General features: G+C 39.3%; 1 protein-coding gene across 2 annotated transcripts in view; it reads right to left on the bottom strand.

Annotated features, from left to right (window-relative positions):
* NR3C1 (nuclear receptor subfamily 3 group C member 1) overlaps positions 1-10681 on the bottom strand; it is an 84498-nt gene that overhangs the window by 13343 nt on the left and 60474 nt on the right. For both annotated transcript variants that reach the window (XM_044454563.1, XM_044454562.1), the window contains exons 5-6: positions 6673-6951; positions 4566-4710 (exon numbers count right to left, since the gene is read on the bottom strand). In XM_044454563.1, the coding sequence (XP_044310498.1) occupies positions 4566-4710; positions 6673-6951 (424 nt within the window). The remainder of the gene's footprint in view (positions 1-4565; positions 4711-6672; positions 6952-10681) is intronic.

Below are 10681 nucleotides of genomic sequence, written 5' to 3'. Positions count from 1 at the left end.
ACAAGGTTTGTCTGGCAGGACCTGTTTTTGCGGAAGCCGTGTTGTGTGGCTGCCAGCCTCCCTTCCCTATCTAGCATCACTAGATCTCTCTCTATTATGAGCCTTTCCATTGTTTTTCCTACAATGGACATAAGGCTAACAGGTCTATAATTCCCCATGTCCCTTCTACTACCCTTTCTGAAAATTGGGACCACTGATGCCGCCCTCCAGTCTTCTGAAACTTCACCCGTTCTCCACGAGGCCTCAAAAATGGAGGCCAGTGGGCGTGAGAGAACCCCTGCCAACTGTCTAAGTACTCTCGGGTGTAACCCGTCAGGGCCTGACACCTTTGTAATGTCCAATGCCCTGAGGACTTCAAGGGGGGGGTGACTCTGATCTGTGCCCCTAACACTGACAGCTACCCATCATTTAAAAAAATGCCAACCCAGTATTTATCCATAGGCTTGAACAAAAAGTAGTAAATGAGGGAATTACACCACTGGATAAATATCCTGCCAGTGGCCCATGCATAAATATCCTGCAGTTCAGAATGATGGGAGCTGAGCTGCTAACACATCTACGTCTCAGCACATGCAGAAGCCTAATTCATATTTCCAGTTCATCCTTTGCTTCTTTTAAAATAGTACTTCAATCCAGGCTAAGGCTTCGTTCTAAGGAACACCACGGGGGTAGAAGATAAGCTTAGCAAACACCATCCAGGACTGATGTGTTAATTGTGGTCCAAAATATTAACTGTTTTTATGGTGTTGTTCTGGGACTGGCAACAGAAGTACAGCCAAAACCCCACACATTTCTCTGAGTGTCTGCTGAGGCTCCCTCCTGCATGATTAACTTTTCAGGGGATTGAAAATATACCCTGCACAGCTGGGAAGTATCAGAGCTCCTAGATTCTGGTGTCCTGTTCTCTTCCTTTCCCTTGCTCAGGACACCTATGGGCCTCACTTGGGCCCCACCATTCATTAGGGAAAAGTAAGAGGGCTGCCAGCTGGAGACTACAGCTTTGCTGCTTTCAAGCCAGCTAAACTGAAAGGAATATTGGTCCTACAAGAGTCCTAATGAAGCAAATGTTAGGGAAGTTCCTTCCAAAACCTTTCTGCTTCTTTTCAAAACCTTTCTCTAACAACCAGGTAAAGGAATCTGGAAATGCTTTCTCTTGTTCTGCCATTTCTATGTTCAAGCTAGGCAGTACCTGAATGCTCCTTACTGGCCAAATTATCAGATGGACCATCTGCCCTGAGTGTCATTATTTGATAAAAAGATGGAATATTAAACAAACATATTTAATTTTATGAGAAATATGAGAAAAGGTAGAGGTGCTCAATTCCTACTTTGCCTCAGTCTTCTCCCGCAGGAAAAACTACAAAAAAGAGGAAGTACAAGCTGAAAGTGAGAGATGGCAACCCAAGATTGACAGACAAATGGTCAAGTAATGTCTAGAAGAAATAAACACATTCTAATTGTCAGGGCCTCATGGACTCCATTCTAGAGTCAGGAAAGAACTAGCAGAAGAACTCTCAGAACCACTGGCTATTATTTTTTATAAATTCTGGAAAACAGGAGGAAATGCCAGATGACAGGAGAGGGGCTAATGTTGTTCCCATCTCCAAAAAAGGGAAAACAGACGAACCTGGGAACTACAGACCAGTTAGTCTAACATCAATCTCTGGAAAAAATCTGGAGCAAATTATTAAAAAATCATTTTGCAAGCAACTTGAAGAAAATGCAGTGATTAATAAAAACTAACATGGATTTATCAAAAACAAATCCTGTTGGATTAATTTAATCTCACTTTTTTGACTTGGTAACATCCCAAATGGACAGAGGAATCACTGTGGACAGTATCCACCTTAACTTTAGCATAGTGCTCCATAACAACCTGGTAAGTAAATTAGCAAAAAGTGGACTAGGTAGAAAAACTATTAGGCAGATGCAAAATTGGCTGCTAAATCAGACACAAAGAGTGGTCATCAATGGCACCTTCTCAAACTGGAGTAAAGTAACTAGTTTGGGTTCTGCAAAGTTCAGTCATAGGCCCAGTGCTCTTCAACATCTTTATTATTGATTTAGATGAGGAAGTACAAGGAACGATAATCAAATTTGTAGATGATTCAAAAGTGGGTGGAATAGAAAACACCCTAGAAGACAGAATGAAGATCCAGGGCAATCTTGAACACTGGGCTGAAAGCAACAGAATGAGATTCAATAGGGACAAATGCCAAGTCCTCCACCTAGGAAAAAGAAACCAAATGCATCAATACAAGGTGTGGAATATGTGACTCAACAGAACAGAAAAGGAAAAAGGCCTTGGAGTTACTATGGACAACAGGCTAAATATGAGCCAACAGTATGATGCAGCTACAAAAGGGGCAAATGTTCTTTTGGGATGCATTAATAGAAGTATTACTTTGAAATCACAAGTAGTAGTAATTCACCTATAGTCTTCACTAGCCAAACCTTATCTAGAATACTGTGACCAGTTCTGGACACCAAGATTTAAGAAAGATGCAGAAAAATTAGAAAGGGTCCAGAGGAAGGCAACAAAAATAATGCAGGGTTTGGAAACACTGCCCTAGAGACTGAGAGAACTGGGCATGTACAGCCTTGAAAAGTTAAGACTGCGGGGGGAGATGATATCCCTCTATAAGTACCTCAAAAGCTGTCACAGAGAGGAAGGTCAAGATCTCTTCTCACTGATATCAGAGTGTAGGACATGGAATAATCAACTCAAGTTGTAACAATCCAGGTTCAGGCTAGATAGCAGGGAAAGGTTCCTCACTGTCAGAGCAATATGACAGGGGAACCAGTTGTCCAGAGAAGTTGTGGCCTCTCCCACACTAGAGACATTCAGAAAGAAACTGGACAGTCATGAAACTGAATGGGATAGTGTAAAACTGGTGTCCCACAACAGCAGGGTATTGGAGCTAATGGCCTTCTGGCCTCTCCAACTCTACTATTCTATGATTCTATGAAATACCTTCTGTCAGACAGAATTCCATCAGTAATATTAGCTGTCACAAAATCATCTCAGCAGGCATAAGACCAAGGAAGCAATTATCTGATCTTAGAAGGCTGTTCCAGGAATCTGTTTATGTAAACTTGTACATTTGAGTTGGTATTATTTATGCCTTTAGATTTTTGTTTTGTAAATCTATTTTGAAATGTTTTAACTGTGCTCTGTTTACTACAATAAAAAGTTGTAAGAGGTTCCAATTAAAAATTGTTTTTCACACAAGTTTAAAATACAGCCACAACATATGTTTAAGATCTACCTTTTTTTAAACTTATTGTTGCAAAGCATTTTTCAACTGTGCACCATTAACCAATGTCACATAAATGCTGTTACTGCATTATTAGGATTCTGTGTCACATGCACAGCTGTATCAGGGGTGATTGATTAAGCGGAACACATTTTGTAAAGGGCATCTGAAGGCAAAAGCTTATTCAGGAAAGGCAGGGACATTTAATTAACTTATTATGGCACAGATGCACAGATGTAAAATAAACCCGTCCTGTCATTCTGCATATATCACCTTTTGATGTTCTTTACTAAATTTAGTCAAATGAAAGGGATATGCAGTATACTGCACAAGAGATCCATATTTTAAAAGACATTTAAAAAATGTACAGGGTTAGATACTTGTCATTAATCAGCAATGTCAGAATTATGTTACTGTTTTTATGTTACAAATGCATTTAAATTGTTAATATGAAGTTCTTTAATTTATTTCACATTTTTTCTTACTTTCAAGGAATTCAAGGTGGCATAGTTTTGCCCCTAATTTTCCTCACAAATATCACATGAGGTAGGTTAGGCTTTGTGATAGAGTGGAGATATGAACTCCCCAGTCTTAGTCTGATGTTTCATTTATATGTAAGTGGAAAACTGTGAAGACATTTTCTCACTGTCTTATTAGAATCTGGGGCCACCCAACAAAATGGTAGAAGATTTGGGATAAGGAAGCAACACTTCACATAGCACATAGTTAAAACTACGAAATCTGGTACCACAAGATGCAAGTGTCCAAACTGGACACTTTAAAAAGTGAACTATATAAAAATAAGGAGCTTAAGCTCTGCCCATGATGGCTGCATATCATCCCCAGTGTCAGAAGCATTATGTCTTTCAATAAAAGTTGCTAAAGGACATGTGTGGGAGGTTGCTATTGCGCATATTGGCCATTGTGGGAGCACTATTCTGGACCCTTTGGTCTATTCAAGCAGGTCTGTTCTCATGAACTCTACAACAAGTGCTTCTCATAGTGTACTACAGTTTAACAGGAAGAACTTTTTAGAGGAAAATCATCACTGTAAAAATATCACTTCTGCCAAGCTCCACAGACTTATAGTCATCCATAACTCAAGGTGCTGCCATTTTAAAAAATCCTCAAAGAAACAAAAGGATAAATATTCTTCTTGTTCCATGAAGTTCAAAACAGCTTAATGATTGTTTTTACAAGCTAACTGTTAGCATTATAATCATGCACCTAATTATAAGAGCACAAAATATTTCTAGATGTTTAATGAAGTTTTAAAAATACTGTGGAAAATTATCCAATACTACTTACTCATTAATGATCAAATCTGGTGCAAAACAAAGCAGGCTCCCATTAGATTGTTTATATGATCTCCATCCTAAAGCAAAAGACATCAGAAACATCCACGAATACTGCAGGAGGGTCATTTGGTCATCCAGATGCAAGTTTCTGAAACCTGATTGGAATAAAAATGCATAGTCTAACATATATCCTGTCATAATGAAAATAATGCTGGTCCAAGGTATTGCTTTGAATTTATGGTTCAGACAGCATCCTTAAGTCAGACTCCTACAAGGATTTGATCAAGCAATATTAAATCTAAGTAATTCTAATCATTTTAATCAGTATCTGTCAATATATCTATATCTATTTATATATCCAGCCAAGCATTTGACATCACATATTTTGCCACCAAATAATTCCAGGCAGCTCATTATATGTATTATAAAACCAGTAAACATATACAGTAATTGATCAGTATAACAAAATTCATATATACTACTAGTCAAGTTTAATACATAGATCCAAAATCTAATGAAAAGTTCTGTTGAAAAAGGATTGTTTTCACCTGGTGCTGTTATCTGATCAATACTAGTACCAGTGTAATCTCTAGGAAGAGCTGCAGCTAGGGTGCCATCACTGTGAAGGCTGGGCTTTGTTAGGTGCTGGTATAAACAAAGGGCTGGTAGATCTGATTTCATGGACAGGACGATTCAAGGAGATGCACTCTTTTAGGTAGGCAGTTCCTACGAGTAAGACACACAGGTCTTTCTATGTCAAAAGTAGCAACTTCAATTACTTTTTGACAAACAAGCAACCATCCTCTTTAAAGACCTGGAAGGTCTTAGATTGTCTTGCACTGAAGAACCTGCTGCCAGTGCAACTGCATTTTGCATAACCTGCAATAGCCTAATTGTTCCTGAGGGCATCCCCCATGTAATACTTTGTATTAGCCTAACAAGGAATTTACCAGGGCATGAAAGGCTGTTGACAGGGCATTCTGCCAAAGAATACTTCCCAAACAGATGCAGTTGAAGAGAGACATGCATGCTCCTACAGCCACCTGGGCTTCTAATGGCAAGGCAGAATAAAAACTATCCTCAGACTATGCACCTGCTCATTCAGCAAGAATTCAGCTCCATTCAGAGCAGACTACTCCCTTAATATGCAGACCAGAGAACCACCAACCCACAGTAACTCCATCTTGCTCAAATACAGTTTCAGTTTATTGGTCCTCAACCAAACCATCACTGTCACTAAGCCCATGACAGCACCTTGCCCAAATCCCAATGCCTGCTGCCAGTGGTTCCTACAGATGTTAAATGTCATGGACGTCAAGATGGAACTTTGTGTTCCACAACTGCCAGAGAGGGCTGAGCAGAAACCTCCCTTCCCTACTTTTTGAGAGAAGCTCCAGAGGTAGGAGTTTAACTATGCTACTGCTGTGACCCCAGCAACAAGGCAAATTATAAATGACACTGCAGCTAGATGGAACAATCCAAAAGCCTTCTTGGGAAGAGGGGATTTGCATGGGTGATCAGCCTGATTAAAAGGTTTCTTTAAAAAAAATCCCCTCCATACTGTTCTCCTACTTCACTCTTCCAGATCCAATTTTTTCTTAGAAAGACAAGCTTGAAACACTAGAAAAAATAAAAGTATCTTGTGCAGAATTTCTAGAGTTTTCAAGGAAAAGAGGCTGGCAAATGAAGGATTAAATACTTCCTTCTCTGCTGCAAATCATTTCCTCCAAAAGTACCTGAAAGAGAGAAGAAATCGTGGGTGCTTCATTATAAATAGCTGTGGTGGGATGTGTTGTTTGCCTCCAAGTTTCAAATTTGTCTCCTATTATAGAAATTGTTATTAACTGATAAGAACAATGCAGAAGTGCAATACTAGAAAACCCAAACTATATTCAATGAAACTGTAAAGCGTCATTGTGAGACTCAATGATTACCTGAATGGCAACATGTTAGCCATCCTTGGCTAAACCAAAGCTGAGGAAAAAAGGGAGACTTTGGTCTTGCCCACCTCTAGCATGCAGCCCCCAGCAGATTATCCCCAAGGGAATATAGTCATAACAGGAAAACAGCTCTAATCTATATTCACAAACACATTACACTCATAAACACATGCTTACCTGGAATTGCCTTTGCCCATTTCACTGCAGCTACCACTTGTCTTCCTCCTAGCATATTGAGAGTTGACATTATACGCCAAGTTGTGTCTGGTATTGTACTGTCATAGCCTGAAAACATCACTTCTGGCTCAATAACTTCCAGTAGGGAAACCAGGGTGGGTGTCAGCTGTGGCAGGGAGGCAGGAACTATTGCCTTGTTTACAGGACTTTCAGCACTGTCCCTTCCTGCAGTCATGTTGGATTGCTGAATTCCTTTTATTTTCTTCTTTGTCTTTCGTGCTGGAAATTTTTGGAAAATGAAAATGAAATAACACAGAATAGAAAATGCTGTTGACATAATGACCTGCTATTCTGCACATCATTCTAAGTCATGGTGGACAAAACCTGGATATGCAGAAACCTGAGGAAAAAATAACAATATATCTGCATGATTTGGATGGAAAAACTATTCCTTTTTCTGCAGATCTGAAGGCTCAGAAACAAGTGTTATAAATGCTAAAATGGCTTGATTGGAGCAAGAGGGGTTTCTTCCCTGATTTCTGTTTTGCAATTTGTAAATTTGACAGCTGTGTAGTAACTGGGGAAGTAGAGATATTAGCAGACAGGAATATGAGGATCTAATAGGGGTTGTGTCATGTGAATGCAGGCCAGAAGTGGGCAGGAGTATTGGGGGGGGGGGGAGAGTGTGCCTTATTGTCTCTTGGGTGTAACATGATTGATCAGCAAGCAAGCAATTCACAGCGGCTTATTTTCAGGGTGCCTTTGTGTGACATACAAACTTGAACAATGAACAGCATATTTATCTTTTTAAGCAACTGGCATCTAACTGACTCCTTAAGTTCATATTTATATGAGCAAAAGATGAAACCCTATAAGATTAAATGTGTGAAAGAAGAAACAATAGCAATGCATATGGGGAGATTAAAAATGAATCTAATTGAGCCAACATTTTGGAATTTGGTGCTTTGAATGTGGCTTCTCCTATGGTACTTAATCCCAACAAGAGAAATAACAGGCAGCTCACTTGGCAATCGTTCAGCAGAACAGCATATATATTATGGAGTTGTGCATATGTGCACATGCATTTCTAGACATGAATCCCCAAAGCCAGGAAGATGTTGTTTCTGGTACAGCTGGACCAAAGCTGAAAATGTTTCTTGACAACTGTTTACCACTGTAATCAAACTGTGGAATACACATGCCAGATAAACTGCTTAAAATATCACTTCTCCAAAGCTGGTTTTTATTTCTATTTCTACAAGTAATCAAGCCACCTGCATGTCTTTTCACTTTTGTGAACTGCGTCCTAGAATATTCTTTCAGTATTTAAAAACTAACTGAAATCCATCTTTCACTAGAGAAACAGATGGGGACCCAGATGAGGTGGTGTGGCATACTGTACTGTAGGAGTTGCATTAGTATGTACATACATTTCTCTGGACTGTGTATTCCACCTTACCAAGTACTCCATTTGCACCAAATCTAGAATGTACACATGCAAAGCATGATCTCCATTTTTTTGGTTCATGTTTTGGTTGCATGATCCCCTGTTCTGGTTAATGTAAGAGGACCTAATGCCCTTTTTTCAAAGGTCCATTCCAAGCACACAAGGTCCAAATAACAAGCAGCAACCAGTAGATCAAAGCAAATAGCCTACTGATGAACCATCTCTTCAGAGATATTTTAATATCCCTATGCACTTGAAAAATGTTAAGAATAAAAAACTTACTAATCATAAATTTAAATAAATTTTAAAATTAAAAATTCGTAAGTGACTTTTACAGTTTCCCATAAATGAATTTTTCTGAGCAATGGATCCTATCTGGGGCTATTTTAGGCATTGTTTTAACACAAATTCCAAATTGTATTAGTCTCAGTTCTCAGCCTCTCCTCAGGCAGTATATCTGAAAGAACCTGTCAGTCAATTTCAGCACACTGTTTATAGAAAGCACATTTATCAAGTTAAAAACTGGGCTAAAATCCCCTGTAGAAGAATTGCTGTACTGTGATTCTAAAGTAGCAGCGCATGTCAGACCATAATAAACCTTCAATGATTTTTAAGAGAACTGGAGATCTTTACTACATTATATTTGCTAAGTATTCTAGGTCTGTCACTTCTATTATACAGTTTTTGGCTCCAGGGGAAAAATATGATGGTTTTGAGAAAATTCCTTAGTGTTGGAATAATAGTAAATTCAAAACACATGGCTCATTGATTGAAAAAGCATAAGCAGCCAAGCATTTTAGTTGTTTACCCAATCAGTCTTATATGACTAAAACCATCCCACAATGCCACCAAATAAGAGGTTTAAATTCAACACATTCTAGTTTTAGACACAAAAGCTTAAATGACCAAAGCACTATTCATACTTAAGGGGCACTCCAGATATTTAATATTTCTGGACGGATTTATATTGTAATTAGTGCTGCTCATGAAATTTGGCTAGGGAGGGGCCTCACTCGGAAAGGATCAACACATTCTGAGTCAAGTCCAGATAACATCCCTTTCCTTTGGAAATGAAATCCCTTTTCCTTTGCAAATGTGAAACAATCAAATTGCTTCAGGTGCACCCACCCACAATATTGGAATTCACTTGCCAGTAACCGTAAGCTCAAATTCATTAGATCATATTTTGGCAATATACAAAATAACAATTATTTTTTTTCAACTGAGGAAGCAATCCTATGTATTGCACCCTTGATCCTTGTCCCTGAACTTGGAAGCTCATGAGCATTCAATTCAGAGTGAAAGGCATGGTGGTGGTGATCTCCATCTCACCTCTGCATGATAGTTACATGCCTATTTTCAGTTGTCTAGCTCAGGTGCTCTGGAGGGAAGCTTATTCAAATACTGTCAGGTCACCCCATAGCCTGGTGGCTCCAGTCTCCTCCCCCTCCCCTTCTTTGGAAACACTCCCTTTACCACCTCTCTGAGATCAATTTCCCAGGTATTGCAAGCAGCTACTGCAGTTCTTTTTGCAACTGGCTGCAAAGGGAGGGTGGGGTATATCAAAATACAGATTCTCAGCACTTACACTAGAGCTCCATTTCCAAACTCATATGCAGTAATCTGAATTATTTTATACCTTCCCCCTAAAAGTAATGCCTGGGGCCACAAAAATGCTCTCTCTGTAATATTCAACTTAGTACTAATAGTGAGCTAAGTGAGTGATCTAAAAATCCCACCTTCCTTATTTTTGAATGGGACAGTAGGTGGTAGCTACAAGAATTTTAAAAACAGAATTATGGCTGACCCTCCACATCTGTAGGGTTATGAATACAGGACCCCTATAAAAGAGGGATAAAACACAAATATCTCTACCCCCTCCCCCCCCCACACACACCTTAAGTCTGAATACTGTTGAACATGAGTGTGGTGGATTGCTTCTCCACTGCCCTCCCCCCCATATTTGCATGTCTCCACTGCTGTAGCTGTAGCAACATTTTCCTTCCTTCCTTCCTTCCTTCCTTCCTTCCTTCCTTCCTTCCTTCCTTCTTTCTCTCCCTTCCTCTTCCTCTCTCTCTCTCTCTCTCTCTCTCTCTCTCTCTCTCTCTCTCTTTCTTTCTTTTGATACTCCAGCATAAGGCAACCCCCAATTTTTGCTTTGCTAAATTTGGTTTCAAGGGTTATATTATATGCCAATATATATGCTAATAACATGTGAAAAAGTGACCAGGAGGTATAAGTAAGAAAAATACCCACATATCTAGTTTGTGTGTGCTCTCTGAATTTTCTGCATTAGGCCACAAAACTCCATTAAAGTAGAGTTTCAACTGTACTCTATAGCAAAGATGAGGCACCTTAAATTATGCCTGCAATCCTATACACAGTCTCTTTGGCAGCTTGAAAGCAGAAGAGGGTTCTCCTGTGCCCTACTTTGCTGACTTTCTGAGGGCAGGTAAAGGTAAGTTTTCATAATCTTGGATCATTGAATATTTAGCAGCTGCTTGGTTTATTTTAAATTATAAGTTCAAAGCTATGATTTTAAATCATCAGCTGCTATGTTAC

This window comes from Varanus komodoensis, unplaced genomic scaffold (assembly GCF_004798865.1).
Source record: "Varanus komodoensis strain SLA01 unplaced genomic scaffold, ASM479886v1 scaffold7_3, whole genome shotgun sequence".
In the NCBI taxonomy this organism is placed as follows: domain Eukaryota; kingdom Metazoa; phylum Chordata; class Lepidosauria; order Squamata; family Varanidae; genus Varanus; species Varanus komodoensis.
The sequence above is the reverse complement of the archived record's forward strand: the minus strand, read 5'-3'. Positions and strand labels throughout refer to the sequence as shown.